This window comes from Stegostoma tigrinum, chromosome 34 (genome assembly GCF_030684315.1).
Source record: "Stegostoma tigrinum isolate sSteTig4 chromosome 34, sSteTig4.hap1, whole genome shotgun sequence".
In the NCBI taxonomy this organism is placed as follows: Eukaryota; Metazoa; Chordata; class Chondrichthyes; order Orectolobiformes; family Stegostomatidae; genus Stegostoma; species Stegostoma tigrinum.
Genome location: NC_081387.1, coordinates 26943093 through 26964000, shown reverse-complemented (window position 1 = coordinate 26964000; position 20908 = coordinate 26943093). Strand labels below are relative to the sequence as shown.

At 45.7% G+C, this 20908-nt stretch overlaps 4 protein-coding genes across 4 annotated transcripts in view; 2 read left to right on the top strand and 2 right to left on the bottom strand.

The window, feature by feature from the left end:
* Positions 1-789: 789 nt before the first annotated feature.
* LOC125446478 (histone H1.3-like) lies at positions 790-1557 on the bottom strand. The gene has a single exon (XM_048520087.2). It carries the CDS (start codon positions 1555-1557, stop codon positions 790-792), a length of 768 nt encoding a protein of 255 aa, XP_048376044.2.
* Positions 1558-5734: 4177 nt separating this feature from the next.
* The window catches only part of LOC125446591 (histone H2B-like), a 267925-nt gene continuing 252751 nt past the window's right edge, over positions 5735-20908 (bottom strand). The window contains exon 3 of the mRNA XM_048520285.2: positions 5735-5941. Coding sequence (XP_048376242.2) covers positions 5735-5941 — 207 coding nt within the window. The remainder of the gene's footprint in view (positions 5942-20908) is intronic.
* On the top strand, positions 13570-13881 carry LOC125446418 (histone H4-like). The gene has a single exon (XM_048519966.2). It carries the CDS (start codon positions 13570-13572, stop codon positions 13879-13881), a length of 312 nt encoding a protein of 103 aa, XP_048375923.1.
* On the top strand, positions 17672-18571 carry LOC125446417 (histone H2B, gonadal-like). Its single transcript, XM_048519965.2, has one exon. The coding sequence runs from the start codon at positions 17748-17750 to the stop codon at positions 18087-18089; it is 342 nt and encodes a 113-aa protein (XP_048375922.1). The 5' UTR covers positions 17672-17747; the 3' UTR covers positions 18090-18571.

The following is a 20908-nucleotide window of genomic DNA, read 5'->3' as shown; positions in this document are numbered from 1 at the left end:
GTTTACCTCTTCTTCCAGTTAAAAAAAAGCGAACTGGATTTCTTCATAAAAATCTCAAATGGTGTTAAAGTACAACTCAAAAACAAGATTAAAATAGCTCAATATTTTTGGTTCAGCTTTGAATCTTGCACATCCAAATGACAAAAACCAGTCAATTTCCGTCAATCTTATCTACCACAGGACTTAAATGTGGGCGAGACACATAAGGCTTTTTTCAGCGTTCTCTGTGTTTTTATGAGCGGAAACGCATCTCTTTATAATTACACATGAATCGTTCAAAATCGTTCTGCTGCACAGAAAAATATCGTTTCTCCCCCCTCTCTTCATAACAAGCCATAGTAGTAATAACTAAATTCGCCTGGCTTAGTTTAGTTTTGGCAATTTGACGTATGTTTTTAAATTAAAAGAAGGGCGAATTAGTTTTCTCAAAAAATAGATGGAGAAGACACTCAATCGGGGATCTGTTTGAGGATGGTTGGAAGTGGTTTTCTCCTATGACGTGTAAGTTCTGTTCAATAGACTTTCTTTAAAAAAAACGTATATTTTTTAATCTAAGTGATTTCTGGAAAACACGGTTCAGAGTGTGGGGTGCGGGGCAATCTGTGTAAGTTGTAATCACAAGCATAGGTCAGTTTTCTGAGGATCTTAAAAGTGCAATCTGAACCTGTTTTATAATAACTGGTTTCGACTTTTGCTGAATTTATTGTGGCTCTGAAAAGAGCCTTTTTTTTGTTGTAACTGGAGTAGTTTTCTTGGTGCTATTGAGCTTTCTCTTTGCCCCCTCGCCCTTCAGCTGCTGCTGATCTGAGTATCCGAAACAGACTGGTTCGCCTTCTCCGAGGTGGAGACTTCTTCCTGAGACGGACGTTTACTCAGTTCCTCCGGGGCCTTGGCCACTTTCTTGGGCTTGGCCGGCCGACGCCTGGCTTTCCGAGGGCCGGCCCTAGCAGCCGCCTTTCTCCCGGCCTTGGGTCTCCTTGCGGTGCGGCGGCCCTTCGGCCCTCGCCTGCTGGCTGCGCCAGGCCTCCGCCCAGTCTTCCTGGGGACCACCCTCCTCTTGGGTCTCTTCGCTGCGGCGGGTTTCCTGGCCCTCTGACGGCTGGAGGCAGCGCCGGAGCCGAAAGACGGGTGGGCGGCGGTGGAGGAGGAGGGCAGTGGAGGCGGCAGCTCGCCACCCCTCCTCGGCTTCTTCTTGCCTTCGGCGCCGCGGAAGGCGGCCTCTGCTTCCCTCTGCGCCTTGGCGCTGCCGAGCTTGAAGGAGCCCGAGGCGCCGCTGCCTGAGGTCTGCACCAGGGAGCCCTTGGCCACCAGGCTGCGGACCGCCTGCTTCAGCCGCCAACGGTTGGCCGCCACGTCGTAGCCGCTGCTCGCCAGCAGCTTTTTGAGGGCGGACAGCGATAGACCGCGGCGGCCCTTCTTGGCACCGGCCGCCGCTACCGCCTCCAAGATGCGGTCGGACACGGTCAAGCTGCTCCGGGCGGCGGCGGCGGCGGCGGGGGTCGGTGGCTGGGCTTTGCCCTTCCTGTCCTTTCTCCGGGCCGCCAGTGTGTCGGTCATGACCGGGGCCTGTGGGCGGCGTGCGAGCTCACGGATGTGTGTCTCTGTCTCTGTCTCCGAACCTATCGCGCGTCGCTAGGAAATGAAGAGTTGCCCGTAGCCGCCGCCGCTATTTAAAGCCCTTAACCGGACGCTGCAGAGTCAAAGATCAACAACAAAAAATCCTCCTGATCCTGAGGAAGGGTCAATGGAATCAAAATTTAACGAAAACGAAAACAAAGAACTGCGGATGCTGGAAATCTGATGCCAAAGACAGAAATCAGTAAGTCTGGCAGAATCTGTGCAGAGAAAAACACCAGTTAATGTTTCGAAACCAGATTACTGGAGAAACTCAAAGGGTCTGGCAGCATCTGTGGAGAGAGGTTTTGAAGAAGATTCATTGGACTCGAAACATTGATTCTTATTTTTCTCTCGACAGACGGTGCCAAATATACTGAATTTCTCCGGTATTGTTTCTTAATTCCAGCCTCCGTAGTTCTTTGTTTCATCTTGTTATACTTTCTGAGACCCTAAAGTTGTGTTTTCAATCCAACAAAATGTAGGAAGTGCTGGAGAAACTGAATTGTATTTGTGGAGACAGAAACATTTAACGTTTTGAGTCTAGAGGCCCTTCATGTTTATCTTATAAACCCCTGCCCACATTCTCCATCTCTGGATTAAAATCCTGCTCATGGCTCCTAGTCGAAACAGTACCTCACTTTTTCCTTTTCTCAGTCCACAAGTGCTTTCAGACTTGCTGAGATTCTCCAGTATTCTCTGTTTTTGTCTCAGGTTTTCAGCCGACACCACTCCTTCTTTATTTAATAATATACACAAATCACCCTCCTCCCAGGTCTGAACACGAATCTGATTTGTTTCATTCTTCCCCATCCCTGTTTTAAACTCTGTACATTTTTTATTGGCCCACTTGTATCTCAACATTAATTGGGACAATCATAGCATAACGGGTTTGGAGGAGGCAGATTTCTTGAGCTGGATAAAGGAGAACTTTTCGTATCAACATGTAGATGGTCCTCCAAGGGACGGTGCAGTCCTGGACCTAATTCTGGGGAATGAAACAGATCAGCTGTTTGAAGTGGCAGAGCAGTAGTGTTTCAGTGATAACGACCACAGCACCGTATACTTTAAATTCTTTATGGAAAAAAGGAAAGATGGTTTACACAAAAGAAGTTTTTGATTGGGGTAGATTGTATTAAAATAAACAATGATCTGGCCAAAATAGAGTGAGAACGGTAATTTGTGGATAAAAATTGAGCAGAAGAGTGGGGAGAATTCAAAAGATAGAACATAGAACTTTACAGCTCAGTACAGGCCCTTCGGCCCTCGATGTTGCATCGACCTGTGAAACCAATCTGAAGCCTATCTAACCTACACTATTCCATTATCTTCCATATGTTTATGCAAAGACCATTTAAATGCTCTTAAAGTTGGCGAGTCTACTACTGTTGCAGGCAGGGCATTCCACGCCCTTACTATTCTCTGAGTAAAGAAACTACCTCTGACATCTGTCCTATATCTATCACCCCTCAATTTAAAGCTATGTCCCCTCGTGCTAGCCATCACCATCTGAGGAAAAAGGCTCTTGCACGGCTCGTCAGTGGAGTACAGACCCAACATTTTCCCTTTAGGGTGAAATTTAGGAGTAACAAGCTCGAGATCCTGAATATCAAAATAACTAAGACTGGATAAAAAGGAAAAGTGAGGGGTATAACAGGTACAAAGGGATCCAAAGGACAGATGCCTTAAATAATAGATAAAGTGCAGGGAGGAACTCTAGAGAGCAGTTCGAGAGAATAACCTCTTATCTCCGATAGCAAGGTGTAGAGCTGGATGAACACAACAGGCCAAGCAGCATCATAGGAGCAGGAAAGCTGACGTTTCGGGCCTAGACCCTTTTTCTGAACGTCAGCTTTCCTGCTCCTCTGATGCTGCTTGGCCTGTTGTGTTCATCCAGCTCTACACCTTGTTGTCTCAGAGTCTCCAGCATTAGCAGTTCCTACTATCTCTGAAACATTTTATCTCCATTCAGTTCCTCCTGTCCTTGTGCATTATTTTTAGGACCTAAACTCGGAGTCAATCAACATTATTCCTCGATTTATTTCCACATTTCTCTTCCTCGCCATCATCCACAATTTTGACAACAGAACAGCATATCCCTGGGATTCAGTCTCAGAGGAAGTTATTTCCTCCTACAGATGTGCGCCTTGGTTTTCAGTGAAATATTTGCTCTCAAAATTCCTTGTTGAATGCCTCTCCCCTCATTCCCCTGCTGCAGTAAATTTCCCCAACCTGTCGATGCGATCTGTAGTGAGAGTGAAAATTATGTATGGCACTGATTCATGAATGGAACATAAGGTGTGTCATTTACTGCTGACCAGATGCTTCTGAACAGATTCAATTCGCCTGAAACCAATGGCTGCACACAGAGTTAGGAGACCCTTATGACTGAAAATTACAGCCCGACATACTTCAGGCTGCAGGGAGAACAGAAAATTCCTGAAATGAACCTTAGGAGGATAGAAAATAGGCATTCAGCGGCATCTGGTTCTATATCCAAATATACGCTTTCCAACGCTGCAAAGTAACAGTGGATTTATATACATCTCGAGAAACATACCCACATCGTGGTCAATTGGAACTGACTGACAACCTGTGTTAAGATCGAGATCGAGTGGCTCTTGAAAGGAGCTTTTGGACCTTTTTTTTTCTATTGTAAGTTTCTAAGTGGCTATTCTTGGAGCTGGTGTATTTGGTTATAGTCTGGGTCTCTGTTGTTAGTCTAAACTGTTAGGGATTGACCGTTACAGTCAGTTAATAGTCTCATCACACTGCGACCAGAATTGCAGCCATGTATTTCAGTTTGGTCAAACCAAGACTAAGGAAGCCTTGGAACAACTATACATTGGGGTTTTGTTGGGACACCACATTTGCGATAGGAAATCCTATTGGTTTTGACAGCAGTTCAGTACCTAAATTCTCCTCCTAGCAAGTTAAGTACATAAATAAATAAGTAGCAAGTAGGAATAGTTGAATCTGTCATACGCTTGGAATAAGTTACAGCCCCGTTTGAGGATTTTATAAATGCCTCCCGGAATGGCTCTTTTATGGGAGGCTGTTTCTATCCCTGTTTCCTTGCGTGTCGTTTTAATTGAAGGTTTTACTTTCTGGGGGACACCTAGGTTTATTTGGTGACCACCTGGCCACCTCTTAATAATCTAAACTGGTAGAAACTGATTCCTGTGGTCACTCAACAACTTCATCATGCACCTATGAATTTAAATTTAGATGAAGTAAGTTGATGAAAATCTGGTTACAGGTGTGTGTGTGTGTGTGTGTGTGTGTGTGTGTGTGTGTGTGTGTGTGTGTGTGTGTGTGTGTGTGTGGTGGGAGGGGGGTGTCCGACACCACACCCGAGAAGTAAAAGAAAGATCACAATTTAAATTTCTCAAGGACTTCAATAGCTTTATAAATAAAGTTCAAGTGTCACTTGTTCCAAAAGTGTCATATCTATACGACCAACTGGATTAAAAATATTTACATTTTTAAAAAAGTAGTTGGCAGTTAAAAGAATAAATGGACTGCTAGTGGGACAAGTTGGTTGATTTCTGCGTAAATTTTAAATTAAGAATTATTCCTTTGCTGTTTTCCACTGTTTTAACATTTGGAAAGTTAGCCTTGTCTCAGGATTTTTGAGCGCCTTTTCCCTTTTGCGTGAATTGAATGGGTTTTAAAATTGATTACTCCCGTGAAGGAGGTGTTGTAATTTAAATTATTCATTCCTTCTTTCCGAATTGTCACTCTTGCAGTAAGCCACGAATGAGGATTTTAAAAAGCTGTAGTATTTTCTTGGGTATGAATTTAACATAAGTTTTCATTTTCTTGCTTATTGTTCTCGTGGGGAAGGAATGTTTCAAATTAAGGCTTGTTCCCTTTCCATTGCAGTCATTGTACAACGGCCATGAGGGTTTTAAGTAGTTCATGGTGTTTTTAATTGCGTGGTTTTGATGGGAATGTTCGCTGCGGGAAATTTCTTCAATTAAAAATCATTTGTTATTTTTAGGCACGCTGCAGCCCTATTTGTGAATGGCTTGAGTGGCTCTTAGAAGAGCCGTTTATTATTATTTCCGGGGTGGTTTTAATAGGATATACACTCCCAGTGAGGAAAGAGGACCTGTTCCTATTTGGAGCTGGTGTATTTGGTGACCGCCTTGGTGCCCTCGGACACGGCGTGTTTGGCCAGTTCGCCGGGCAGCAGCAGGCGGACGGCGCTCTGGATCTCCCGGGAGGACAGAGTCTGTCGCCGGGTGTAGTGAACCAAGCGGGAGGCCTCGGCGGCCAGGCGCTCGAAGATATCGCCCACGAACGAGTTGATGACATTCATGGCCTTGGAGGAGATGCCGGTGTCAGGGTGGACCTGCTTCAATACTTTGTAGATGTAGAGGCTGTAGCTCTCCCGGCGGCGGTTCCGGCGGTGCCTCCGGTCTGCACCCCGGCGAGACATCTTCATCGCCGTCTTCTTCGAGCCCTTCTTGGAAACGGCTCCCTTGGCGGCGCCGGCTACACCCATCGAAGAGGAAGCGGAGACGGCGGCGGACGAATTGGCTGAGGAGGAGGCGGCGGCGGACGTTGAAGTGGAGGAGGCGGTGGTAGGCATGACGAGCTCTGGCGGCTGCCTCCTCTCAGGAAACTCAGGCTCCTTCAAGCCAGGGCGAGAAGGACAGAGACGGCAGTACCGGCGCGGGTTAACCCTGATATTCTCAGCTCCATGCAAATGAAGGATAGGAAATCCTCAATTCCCATTGAGTATCCTGTGTCCAATTCGCACAAATCACAGCCAGGGACCGTGTTGGGGGCTGTAACTTCCCATGTGTAACAATTAAACCGGGATCAGCGGTTGGATGGGGGAATCCCTGCTGAAGAGTCACTGGATGTTTTTCCTCATGGGAGCGACTCGGACCGGAGGCAGTACCAATTTCAGACTGAGGTGAGGAGGAGTATCTTCTTTCAGAGGTTCTGAGTCCTTGGAACTCCTTGCCATGGAGACCTGTGGGGGCAAAGTCCTCGTGTACATTTAAGGCGGAGACAGATCCTTGATCAGTCGGGGTTTTATATTTGAGATATTTGATATATTTGAGCAAATTAATCCTGAGAGAGAAAATGTAGATGGAAAGTGGATTAGCCCTGAGAACTAGATGAAATGTATCTCAGGCTGCTGTGGGAACAAGAGAAGAGATTGCAGCGGCTCCAACATTAACCTTCAAATCCTCTCTGGCCACACAAGAGATGCCAAAGAACATGGACAACTGCTAATAAGGAATGTGATAGAGATTAGCCAGGAAACTACAGGTCATTGAGTCTAACATCTGTGGTAGCGGAACTTGCAAAAGAAAACTGTTACTGAGTGATGGAATTAATCTCCACTCTGAAAGGCAGGGATTACTCAAAGCATGGCTTTGACTGGGAAGGTCGTGTTTAACAAATTTTATTGATATTTTCAAGGACGGAAATGGTGTAGATGACAATAGTATAGTTGATGGGATCCAGTAAGGCTTTTTACAAGATCTTGCATTACAAACTGGTTAAGCGATGAAGCACCCACCGGATTCAGGCAATTTGGTAAATTGAGTTCAAGATTAGATCAAAAAACAGAAGGTGATAGTTGAAGGGTATATTTGCAACTGGAGGGCTGTGTCCACAGGTGTACCATTGAGCTTGGTGAGGGATCTTCTGCTGTTAGTTGCATACGTTAAGAATCTAGACTTGACCAGAGGAGATATGAGCTGTAAATTCACAGGTAAGGTAAACATTTCTGGTGTAGTAAACGGCTAGGAGAGAAGCCTTAGGGTGAAGGTAGACATAAAGAGTGAACAGGGGTAAATCGGATCAGAATTAGAAAAGTGTTTGATGCTTAGTCCGGGCACGATGAGCCGAAGGGCTTCTTTCCATGCTGTGAGAAAACTGACTAAATTGACTCATTCCTCTGAGGCTGTAGATTGAGAATTATTTAGAAAAGAAGCAAAGCCAATGGGAGGAACAAAAATAGTCACACAGTGAGCCTGAAGTGCTCTGCCTGAAAATGGTAAAGACACAATCGCAGTTTTAAAAAGTGAGTTGGAATAGTGTGGTTGGAAATATCATTTACTTGAATGTGTGGGATAAAGGGGAGATTACCACTGAGTTGTTTATTCGGAAAGCAAGCACAGGAATGATAGGCCGAACGGTCTTGTACACTTAACATTCTATAATTCTCATTGTATGTAACCTAATTCACGTAGAAGTCACTTCTCTTCCTGGGGCCAATTATTAACGTTAATTCCGAATGCGAAGGAAACAAAAGACCAAAGTTACTTTCTGCCCAGTCTTTGGAAATTTTGGAATGGCGTTTAACTGTATAGGTCCTAGACAGCAGGCAAACAAAATCTTTGGTCCAATTCATCCATGTCAACCAGATATCCTAAATTAATCTAGTTCCATTTGCCAGCTTTTGGCCCATATCCCTCTAAACCCATCCCATTCATATACCTATTTAGATGCCTTTTAAATGTTACTGTACCAGCCTCCAACATTTATTCTAGGAGCTCATTCCAGTTACGCAACGCCACATTTAATACATAAAATAAAATTAATTTGTCGATAATTCTCTTTTTGAAGGTGTCGTTGGCTCTGAAAAGAGCCTTTTACGGTTGATTTATTTTCATTATTTATTTTCTTCGCTCCCTCAGCGTTTCCCAGCCACAGGTTCAGGGTCCTCGGAGCCGCTCTCTCCTCCCGTTTGTGGTTGAGCTTCTTGTCCTCCAGGCGGCGGTTCAGCGGCCGTTGACGGCTCCTTACCCGCTTTCCGAGGCGCCCGGATCCGACCGCTAGGTCTCCGGACCCCGGTTCCCTTGGCCGCCTTCCTCCTGCCGCCAGCGATTCTGCCCTTTTTCCGGCTGCCTGGCGGTAGCTTCTTCCTGGCCGGGCTCCTCTTTCTGCCGCCCCTCCGGCCGCCGCCCCTGGCCGCCTTCCGCTGCCGACCGCGGGGTTTGGAATTAGCGGCGGCGGCCGCAGCTGGCACCGGGCGGCTCTGCCCGTCCTCGTGGTGCTGCTGCCGGTTGATCCTGAAGGAGCCCGAGGCCCCAGCGCCCGCCGTCCGCAGCAACGAGCCTGCGGACACCAGGCTCCGCACCGCCTGGTTCACCCGCGAATTGATCCGCGGCACATCGTAGCCGGCGGCCGACAGCGCTTTCTTGATACCGGCCAGCGACAGACCGCGGCGCTCCTGGGAAGATGCCACCGCCTCCAGGATGTGTCCGGCCATGGTGGGCGCTCCCCCACCTGCGGCTGCCACTTGCCGCACTTTAGGCGGGCTCCTCCGCCGACGCCCCTTCCTGCCCCGGGAAGAGCCTTGGACCAGGTCGCCCGAAGCCATTTCGGTGGCTGACAACGCCGGGCGGAACCTTGCCCTCACCCTCCCCCCTTCCCCTCCAGTGTCCACCCCCGATGTCGCGGCGATCAAAATGAAGGAGTCGACGGCGTTGGAGGAGCCTTTTCAATCCTTAAGGAGGACGTGAAAGAGGCAAGTCCTTGGCTCCGCACGTGCTCTCAGGGCGGTCAGGATTTGAGCAGCGTTCTCCACGCCTGCCAGTCCCTGCAAAATCAAAATGAAGTGCAAGCATATTGTTTGTACACTTGAAATTCGCACATACAGCAAATTAATAGTCACCAGATATTGTGTTTTTCTTAATTTCGGTAGTGGTTAATGAGAAATTACTGTGGGCCCAGAACACATTAGTGCCAAGGATTTCTGTTTCAATGTCTGTCTGAGAGGGTACCCAAAACAGGACCCGGTTTTGGCGTTTCATTTAAAAAGGACAGCACTTCTGAAAGTGGTGCAGTCCTAAAATACAAATGACTACAAATTCAAAAATACCTCTTTTGACTGTATATTACTTTGCGAAGCCATGAAGCCATCAAATAGACTATATAAAATTCAAGCTAATGTTTTATCTAGATGAGTCTTCATCAGAGCTGAAGACTCATTTCGACTTGAAATGTTAGCTTGTTTTCTCTCTATGAATATTGCCTGACGTGTTGTGATCTCCAACACTTTTTGTTCTCAGCACGGATTCTAACATCTGCCATAATTTGGTCCAATATAAAATCCAAGTTGTTTTTTAAAAAATCGATGAAACAACAGGTTATTTAGAGTCGTAGAGTCATACAGCATGGAAACGGCCTTTTGGTCCTACTCGTCCACACCGACCATGTTTCCAAACCCAATTTGTCCCACTTGCCTGTATTTGGCCCATATCCCTCCAAACATTTCTTATTCATGTACTTAACTAAACGCCTTTTGAGCATCATAACTGTAATTGTATCACCGCTTCCTCTGGCAGTTCATTCCACATACAAACCACACTTTTTAACTTTTTTTTCTGCTCTCACTTTGAAAAATTCCCCTAGTTTTCAATAGTGTTGTGGATCTGGAGTCTCATTTCAGCCAGATAAGGTTAGGATGTTATTTTCCTTCCCCAAAAAACATTAGGGAACGAGGTGGTGATTAATAACTATTGACAATCCCATTAGTCTAACTCAGTATTTCTGATTTTTATAAAAGACTGATTTCCCCATCTGTAGTGTCGGGATCTGAATCCATGCCTGCAGAAAATTAGCCAGCAGCATGTCGTAAAGTCTGTGACAACCAATTTTCAACATTTCTGAGGAAGAGGCATAATGGATTCGAAATGTTAACTCATTTTCTCTCTCCATGGATTGAGTTGAGTTTCTCCAGCAGTTTCTGTTTTTGTTTCAAATAATTGCCAAAACCTCTGGTGAGTCTTGCCCCCTCCATGATGGGAAAATACTACATTAAGTTCAATAGAGCTACCATGGTTATTTTTTTTCTTGAAATGGGCAGCCAACACAAAACGCCCATTTTACCTCTGCAGTTAAGAGGTGAGTATATGAGGTATCTTCATCTTTGCCAGGGCTATTGCCCAGCCCCATCTCCTCCTCTGCTGAAACTCTCTTGAGTGGTCTCCATCATGGCACCAGCTCTTCATCACAAAACAGTCTGAAAGTAGAGTGTCAATTTCTAAATTCTGGACATGCTTCCCAATTCCCAATTTCTTCATAAAAGGAATGCAAGAGCTGACCATTAACTTCAGAAGCATACCAAATGAATTAGGAGACAATTACCGTGAAATCAATTCTAAAATATGAATGTTGCATTATTATGATTTTCCAGTCTAATTAGAAAAACACAGTATTGTAAATCAAAGTTTATTAGGGGGAATGGTGGTATGAAGGTAATATGACTGGACTAATAATCCAGATCTTCAAGCTAATGTTCTGGGACATGGGCTAGAATCTCACCTGGGCAGATTGTGAAAATTAAATCCAATATTAATCTGTCATAAAATGTCTTTAGAATAATCTGGAATAAAAATTAATGGCAGGCAAATAGCCATCTTCAATTGCACTAACGTCCCTTAAGAAATGAGAGCTGCTGTCCTCATCTGGTCTAGGTCACATGTGATCCCAGATGCATAGTAATTTGATTAACTCTTAACTGCAACTAGGATTAGACAATAAATACCAAGCAAGGCCAATATCCCATGAATAAATTTTAAAACTCATTGTGTAAAAATCCAGTGGAGAAGGAAAAGTTTATATCAGGGATGATTCTTAGCAGTTTTTATTTGCATGTTAGCAAGTGAACCAGTTGCTTGCTCTTTCTGATTCTGTACTTGTTGAGGATCTGCAGTGACCCTTGGCTTTCTGAAATCCCATGAACGACTTTTCAAAAGAGAGTTTTCAAAATTTAGTTTCAAGTGGGATGTTGCTGACATTTCAAGGGCAGCCTTGGTGGATTTTCAGATATGAGGGTTTAGGAAAAGAACCCAGAGAGAGAGAGAGAGAGAGAGCGAGAGAGGTAAAGGGAAGAGTCTGCCCACCTGCCGCTATTCCTTCATCAGTCGCCTTCTGGCCACATTGAAAGGTTTTGCCCTTCAGCTGGGCTCGTGTGAGGGGTCTCCTGGCTTGGATTGGTTCAGGTTTGAGACATACTCCAACAGGGATATCTTTCCATTTCACCATCACTGCATCACTTGAGAAAACTCAAGTAGGATCAGAGTCATTGAGTCACGTTGCTTTGAAGGAAGCCCTTCAGTTCTGTGAGTCCATGCTCGTCATCAGGCACCTATCCATTCTAGTCTCATTTTTCCTGCAAATGGCATCTATGCTTGTATGTTATGGTGCTTCAAGTGCTCATCTAACTCCTAGGACTACTATTATTTCAGGCAGAGAGTTTCTTATACCCACCATGAGATGAAACGATTTCCCCCTTAAATCCCCTCTAAACGACCTGCCCTTTATCTGTTTCAACGCTACCACTGGTATTGATCCCTCTATGAAGACAGAAAGGTTCTTCCTGTTTATGACCCTCATAAATTTTGTACATCCCAATTGAAATGTATCTCATCAATTCTGACTTGAAAGTACATCTCCATTCTTTTAGCTTCACTGGGTCAAAATCCGAGGACACCATCCCTAATTGCATGTTGGGTGGCCCTGCACCTAATATACTACATTTCTTCAAGATGAGCAGCTAAGCATCACCTTATTCAGGGCAGTTAAGATGTGTTACAAATATTGGCACAAAGACCGACTGTACAGCTGATGAATGAACACAAAGACAAACATAGACGTGAGGATGATTGTTGAATTGTTTGCAGGAAGATCCAAAGTGTACACCCAGAAGGTTTCAAAACATAAAACATGAAGGATTTCAGTTACCACAGTTTGAGAAGACAAGTCTGTGTCCACAACAAATAAGCAAATAATGAGCTGAATGGTCAGACCATTTATCTGCCCATTTTCATTGATGCTGCACCACGTTCTGAGTGTAATATAGATAAGTAAAAAAGTTGACTTCAAATCAAACAAATTGAACCAAATTTGACTTGGCAGCTAAAGGTGAGTTAAAAAATCAAATTTCAATGAATTTACAAATGTTAATTAAAATTTCATCAGACAGTATATTGCAGCATTTGCTGTTTCCTGATTCAGATTTCACAGCATTTTGGAGTGTGCGTCAGAAATTGAGAAATTTCTGAAGAAGGACCCAGACCCGAAAAGTCAGCTTTTCTGCTCTTCTGATGCTGCTGTGTTCATCCAGCTCTACACCTTCTTATCTCTGGGTATGTTCTTTGATGTGTATGTATATTTATGCCACTTTGTGTTCGTGTGAGTCCATGTATGTGTGTCTCAGTCTATGTGTATCTATACGTTTATGTCATGCGTCTGCGTAGTGTGTATCTGTTTGTGTGGCTGTTTGTCTCTGTGCGCATGTATGTGCCTGTGTGCATCTGTACGTGAATATATGTATGCGTGTTTATCTTTGCGCATGGATATGTATTTGTCTCACGTGTCTGAGTATCTGCGCCTGTGTGGCTGTGTCTATGTGCCTGTTTGTGTTTCAATGTGCCTGAGTTTAAGTAAACGTGAGTTTGTGTCTGTTTATTTCTGTGTGCATTTGTAACCGAATGCTTTAAAAAATCCGAAATTGCTGGAAAAGCTCAGCAGGTTTGTGGAGAGGAATCAAGAGTTAAGGTTTCGGTCGAATGATCCATCCTCAGAGCTTTTCTAATCATTTCTGTTTTTGTTTCTGATTTACAGCATCTGCAGTTCTTTCGGTTTTGAGCTAAATGTTAATGGACGTATTTGTGTGCATTCGTGTCTATGAAGGCCTGTACAATTCTCTCCCCGGTCGCAGTACAATACAGTTCATTGTTGAGAAATTTCCCTGAACGAAGTATCAATTTTTTCCCGATCCCACCAATTCCGGTGAACCCGGGCTCGGCCCATCGACTCGTCCTCAACCAGGTCCGCGGGCACCGCATAAAAACCTGGTGGCTGCTTTCTTTCATCTCACTGCAGGCTGGGGTTTTCAGTGAATGGGTTCGGGCGTGGATAAAGTCACACAGACAAAGCACAGAAAGATTTAACCTTGGTGCCTTCTCAAACAGCGTGATGACTGGCCGGGGAAAAGGGGGCAAAGGTTTGGGCAAAGGGGGAGCAAAGCGGCACCGCAAGGTGCTCAGGGATAACATCCAGGGCATCACCAAGCCGGCCATCCGGCGCCTGGCCCGGCGGGGCGGCGTCAAGCGCATCTCCGGCCTGATCTACGAGGAAACCCGGGGAGTGCTCAAGGTTTTCCTGGAGAACATCATCAGGGACTCGGTGACCTACACGGAACACGCCAAGCGCCGCACGGTGACCGCCCTGGACGTGGTCTACGCCCTGAAGAGACAGGGGCGGACCCTGTACGGATTCGGAGGATAAAAAAAAGTTTATATTTTTTTAAAAACAAGCCCCTTGATACACCCAGAATTGTATTCGTCTAAACCACGTTTTTGTTTTATTCTACTTTAACGAAACAACACAATAGAAACCAAAGGCTCTTTTAAGAGCCAGCCAATTGCGTCAGAAAAGGCTGCGACAGAAGTTTTGCAAATTGCACTAATTTATGTGGACAAATGAGACAAAGTGTATGAGGCGAGTCAGAAATGACCTGGAAACTTTATAGCATTTTACTGCTTTTATTTGATTCGGATTTGATTTCAGCTTTTGGACTATTTTCTTAGGGCACAGATAGTGGCATTTCAGCTCATATCCCGGAAAGGTAGTGTGCTCGGGAGTATTGAAATCCATGGAGAGAGAGCAAGCAACTTTTCGACTCGAGGTGACTTCATGAGAGCTGAAGTGAAAAATCATCTGGACTCGAAATGTTAACTTGCTCTCCCTCTCCATGGATGCTGCCTGACCTGCTGTGGTCACCAGCATTTTGTTACTTTTACAGATTTCAGCGTCTGCAGCAATTTGCTCCTGGAGAATGTTGAACAGAGGGACTGAGGGGTTCAGGTTCGTAGTTCCTTGAATGTGAAGTCCCAGGTGAGACAGGATTGTGAAGAAGGCGCTTTATAAACTTATTTTTATTGGTCAGTGAATATTCAGTTTAGGAGTTCCGGCTGCACAGGATATTGGTGAGGCCACTATTGGAAAGCTATTTGCAGTTCCAGTCTCACTGCTGTAGGGAGGATGTTGCGAAACTTGAAAGGGTTCAGGGAAGATTTACGAGGATGTTGCCGGGGCTGGGGGTTTTGAGTTATAGGGAGAGGCTGAATAGGCTGGACGTAGTTTCCTCGGAGTGTCAGAGGCTGAGAGATCTGCAGGTTTATAAAATCATGAGGGACATGGATAGGGTGAATAGTCAAGGTCTTTTCCCCAGGGTGGGGGAGTCAAAAACTAGAGGGGCATAGGTTTAAGGTGAGAGGAGAAAGATTTAAAAGGGACCTGAGGGGTAACTTTTTCACACAGAGGGTGGTGTGTGTATGGAATGAGCTGCCAGAGGAAGTGGTGGGGGCTGGTACAGTTACAGCATTTAAAAGGCATCTGGATGGTACATGAATAGGAAGGGTTTAGGGAGATAGGGACCAAATGCTGGCAAATGGGGCCGGATTTATTTAGGATATCTGTTCGCCATGAATGAGTTGGATGAAGGGCCTGTTTCTGTACCGTACAGCTCTATGACTCTATGTCCATGCTGATCATCAAACGTGATTTCCAGCACCTGCCTCGTAGCCTTGCATAGAACGGCGTTTCACGTGGTCTACTACTCTTTCAAGCAGCGAGTTCCCAATACGCATTACCCTCTGGGTGAAAACATCCTTTCCACAAATCCCCTCAAACCCCTCTACTCCTTACCTCACATTGAAGACCCCTGGTTATTGATCCCTCTGCTGAAGGGTGTGTTTTTCCTATTTACCCGACCTGTGTCCCTGCACACCTCAATCAAGTCCTCATTGGCCTTCTCTACTTTCAGAAAAAGAAACAGCCCTATCGCCCATCTATTCTGTCTCCGTAGCTGAATCTCTGCAGCCCAGGGTAATATCCTGCTAAATCTCCCTCTGATCCCTCCCCAGTAAAATCAATCCCACCTATGATATGGATTTGAGAACTACACACAATATTCCAGGTGTGGCATAATTAATTTTTTTTGTTAAATAAATAATGAACTAGGCTCCATCAGTACAAGTAGATCAAACAGCTCCATTATAATCTCCTTGCTGTAGCATTCCGTGTCTTGATTAATACAATGAATGGATGAACAGACCTAAACAGCCAAATGGCTTATTCCTGTTACTATTTTCTACATTTCTAAACATCCCATTTGACTTTTTGCAGTGAGGGCAGTTGCTTCCCTTCATCTTTGAGAGTAGATGTGTCCTATAAATGGAGGTTTTTGCTGCCTAAAACAGGAAGGTGAGCAGGATCAGGTATTCAGAGGGGATTTTGAGACAAGCAACAAGTCAGGTCAGGGTAAACCTTTCATTACCAGAGCACTTTCTCTCAGGCCCAATTTGGACGAGTTTTCAGAAACTTGCCAGGGATTTGGAATTTTGTTTTCGGTGCGTGCAGAATGGGAAGGAATGGGTTTGAGGTCAGTGAGAACTTGATGGCAGTGCAGTGGGCTGTTTGGATCCCACTTTCAGCTAACGCTGTACTGACAGTTCTCTCTGCGGAAATTTACCTCTCAAATACAAGGAATGTGGAAATTAAACACTCAATTTAAAAGAATTGTGGAATTAAACACATAAATACAAGGTATGTGGAAATTAAACTCCAAAAAGTAAAGTCTGCAGAAATTAAGCATTCACGTACAAAGACAATAGAAATTAGTCACTCAATAAAACACTGTGGGAGTTAAACATGCAACTAAAATGCTGCAGAAATCAAGCTCTCAGATAAAAGATCTGTGAGAATTAAACATTTAATGGGAAGTGAAATACTCCACTGTCTCTCCACAGCTGCTGCCAGAACTGTTACATTTATCCAGCCATCGTTTTATGTTCCAATTATCTGTCTTTTTATCTATCTATGTTTATCTATCTTCCTACCCCAGATTGTTAATGCTATGTGTGGTTTTTATCTCTTCTGTCAAGGTGGGGACTTTATTTTTTTCTCTGATGGATAGGAGGGATGTTAGTCCATCCCGGAGTGAGCTGGTCTCTAGGAACCCGGTTTTGTGGGCCACTTCCAATAACAATAATAACCAGAGTTTACCAAGCACCTTGAGATTGGAGGATTGAAACTTGGCATTTGAAATTTTACGGAAGCTGGTACGGAGGTAGCAAGGTGTAGTGAGATAGTAGTAACTGCCAATGCTAGAGTCTGAGGTAATAAAGTCTAGAGCTGGATGAACACAGCAGGCCAGGCAGCATCAGAGGAGCAAGAAAGCCAATGTTTCAGGCCTGGTCCCTTCTTCAGAAATTCCCATTTCCAGCACACTTTGTTATCATAGGATATAATGAATGAATTAAAAGTAAGAAGGAGAAGATTTAGAAAAGAACTGATTCTGTTAAAATCACGGTGGGCTTGCCCACCCCCAATTTAGACAGAGCCAAGAAGAGACTCTGAAGAAGACTCTTTCTTTCTTTCTCTCTGCAGAGGTGGCCAGATCCGCTGAGTTTCTCCACCACTTTCTGTGGTTTATGCCATTTTTAAAAAAGTCAGTTCTTCAGCATCTGGCAGAACTTTGCATTTGTTTTAGCAAAAAATTCCAGAAGCTGCTGGGGTGAGGAGTTGAACCCAAGTCCAAATCAGATCCCAGTCCAGGAACCCCTCTGAATATCTCCCTCCCAAACTCTGCCCTGTCTGAATGTCTCTCTCCTCAAACTTCAGACTGAATGTCTCCCTCCCCAGTCCCTGGGCCTCTCCGAATATCTCCCCGCCCCCAAGCTCTGGCCTGTCTGAATGTCATCCTCTCCAACTCCAGGCCAGGAGACCGTTTGAATGACTCCCTACCCAGACCCTTCATCATTTTAATGTGGCGGTTTGACTATGAGGACGTTTGTTGGGGTTGTGGCGAGGGGGCGGGGGTTTGTGGCCCCGTCCCATGACCCTGATTGGCCAAATCGCACACCTTGCGTGACCTCACAAGGGCGTTTTGTCGGATTGACCAATCGGAACATAGCGCTCTGGGATCCCTCATTTGCATACCATCAGCAGTTAAATAGGACAGTGGGAGGGTGGGACCGGGGGAGAGGGAGGTGGTGAGGGGAGAGATCGGGGGGTGTTGGCGCGCTTCTCGATCGACCGATCGATCAGCCAATCAGGCAGATTGCTAAAGGCCAGTCGTTGAGGCTGAAATGGCCCCTCGGCAAACCGGGAGCGGGCGTTACCGGGGCGACAAGGGGCGCAAGGATCAGCGCCGGGAGAGCTACCGCCTGTACATCCGCCGAGTGCTGAAGCAGATCCACCCGGAGCAGACCATCTCGGGCCCAGCCGCCGCGGCGCTCGACTCGATCGTGGGCGACCTCTTCGAGTGCCTGGCGTGCGAGGCGTCCCGCCTGGTGCGCTACAGCAAGAGGCAGACCCTGTCGTTCCGGGAGATCCAGAGCGCCGTGCGCCTGCTGCTGCCCGGGGACCTGGCCAGACACGCCGTGTCCGAGGGCACCAAGGCGGTCAGCAAGTACACGGGCTGCCAGTGAAGGGGAGGCGCAGGCACAGGCTCGGAGCTCAGTCTCCACTCGGGAGGAGAAGGGCGGCGAAAAGACAAGGGAAGAATTAGAAAGCGACGATGGATTTTTAAAAAATTTAGAGCCACTTTGGGCGATATCCACAGACATCCCGAGTCCCACTCTCTGTGTCTGTGTTGTATGTTTCTTGTTTTCGTGTCTGTGACTGTATCACTTGTCCAAAAGGGGCTTGTCCGATGGAAAACGTGACCCACTGCAATCCCCCGAAAATAATATTTCACAAACCACCCCCCCCCCCCCGCACACACACACACCCAAACAAAAGCTGAAATTTGCTTGCAATGATTTATTCCGTTCTGCCCCCTGCCTGAAGGACACTGTCTCTCTCTCTCTCTCTCTCTCCAAATTTTATGAAGGAAACTAAATGATACGTGCGTTGTCTGCGCTTCCCCGGGATCAGGGGAAGGAGACTTAAGCGGCTGCTCGCGGTTGATCCCAGGAGCGGTAATGAAATGCAAAACTTCTCAGCATGGTGCCGCCTTCTTCCCTTCCCCACCCTTCCGCAACAAGTATAAAAATAAATAAATAAAAGGATGCTTGTACCTGAAGTGCGTTCATGTACGCAGTTTGTGAGTTGGGCGCGCAGTCGAACAGAAGCAAAATGTTAATTTGGTTCACATAATCTAATTGAACCTGTTAACTACAGTTCTTCCGAGGAACAGGCTTGATGGGCCGAATGGACCTTTCCCTATTCCTCGGAAGGTGGTGCTCTCCGGCTTCACAATCCAAAGAAGTGAAGTGAGGTGAACTTCGAAGTGTAAAGGGAACTTCGATTTTAGGGCTCTTGTGTTGCAGTGGCAGTGTCCCTATCTCTGGGTCAGAAGGTAAGGGTTCGAGTCGAGGCTGTTACAAACATGTATTACAACATCCCTGAACATGACTGTTAGAATTATCTGAATCCATCGTGGAAGGGTACGTCCTTAGTGTAATATCTTGATAAAGACATGTGTTTTCTTTTTAATTCTAATTAGTTATTTCTTGAAAGAATGAAACCATGGGTTTAAAACAGATTATCTTCTCCGTGTAATACAACAGTCAAGTCACAAACAGTAACTTAGATAACGTCTTGTAGTCTGAAATCCCAGTAATTGTAAATGAACTATGAATTAAGGTAATAGCTTGTGGATTGTATGCCGTTTTGGTCTCCCAGTCTGAGGAAGGATATTTTCCCTATTGAGGGAGTCCAGCGAGGATTCACCAGACTGATTGCCAGGAAAGACTGGATTGACTGGGCTCCTATTCACTGGAATTTAGAAGAGGGGGGGGGGTGGGATCTGACAGAAACATATAAAATCCTGACGGGACTGGGCAGGTTAGATACAGGAAGAATGTTCTCGATGTTGGAGAAGTCCAGAGCTTGGGGTCACTGTCTAAGAATAAGGGGCAAGGTATTCAGGAGTGAAATGGGGAAGAATATCCTCACTCAGAGAGTTGTGAACCCGTGGAATTCTTGCTGACAGGAAGTTGTTGGGACCAGTTCATTAGGTATATTCAAGAGGCAACTGGATGTGGCCCTTGTGGCTAAAGAGATCAAGGGGTATGGGGAAAGGGAGGGAATGGGATACAGAGATTGCATGGTCAGTCATGATCATATTGAACGGTGATGCAGGCTCGAAGGGCCAACTGCACCGAGGTTCTGTGTTAACAAGAAACTATGTAAACTAGAAATTATAAGCTGACTGGTAGGTACAACTAAAGTAGATTGCAGGAACTTGGTCGATAGTCTGCTCAGCACATATCTGATCACTCTCAGTGATAAAGTCCTTAGAAACTCTACCTTCCTCATGAGGTATTTCTGCTTTCTTGTTTTCAGCTAGATTGCCGGGTACCTCAGTGTACCACACCTTGGCTTCTTTGGAATGGTCTTCACCAAGCGTGGCACTTGTCTGAAAAATGCCAGGTCTGCTTATGACAGTCTGGATGCTGCACATTCAATGAAATAATCTTCAAATAACAGAGAGCTCCATCAATTCTCCTTTCTGTGATTCTCAGCTCCTGGATCTTGCCCCCTGCCTTCTTCTGCTTACTTCACCTGCATCACTGGAATCAGCAGTGGAATGAGGACAGTACGGCGTCCACATTTGTAACATGTGATCCAGTTTACATCTTTGGGGAAGCTATGGTTTCCAATTTCAGTTTTAATATTAGCTTTTTTAGAAACATTGAAGGCCTGTTTCCCTTTTCAATTAGAGACAATTTTTATTCACTCATGAGACATGGGAGTCTCTGGCTGGGCCCAGCAATTATTGCCCCGGCCTTAGTTGCCCCCCTTGCGAAGATGTGAATGAGCTGCCTCCTTGAACCCGCTGCAGTCCATGTGCTGTGGTTTGGACCACAATGTCCCTTAGGGAGGGAATTCCAGGATTCTGACCCAGCGACACTGAAGGAACGGGAATATATTTCCAAGTCAGGATGGGGAGTGGCTCGGAGGGGAACTTGCAGGGGGTGGGGATCCGACAGACACAATAAGGACTGCAGATGCTGGGACCAGAATCTGTAGGTGTGAGACTGGAAAAGCACAGCAGGTCAGACAGCATCAGAAGAGCAGGCAAGTCAACATATTGGGCCAAAACCCTTGGTCAGGTATCTGCTGCCCTTGTCCTTCTGGATGGAAGTGGGTCGTGGGTTTGGAAGGTGCTGTCTGAGGGTCTTTGGTGAATCTCTGCAGAGCATCTTGTAGATGGTACACACTGCTGTGACTGAGTGTCGGTGGGGGGAGGGAGTGGGATGTTTGTGGATGTGGTGCCAATTGAGCGGGGGCTGCTTTGTTC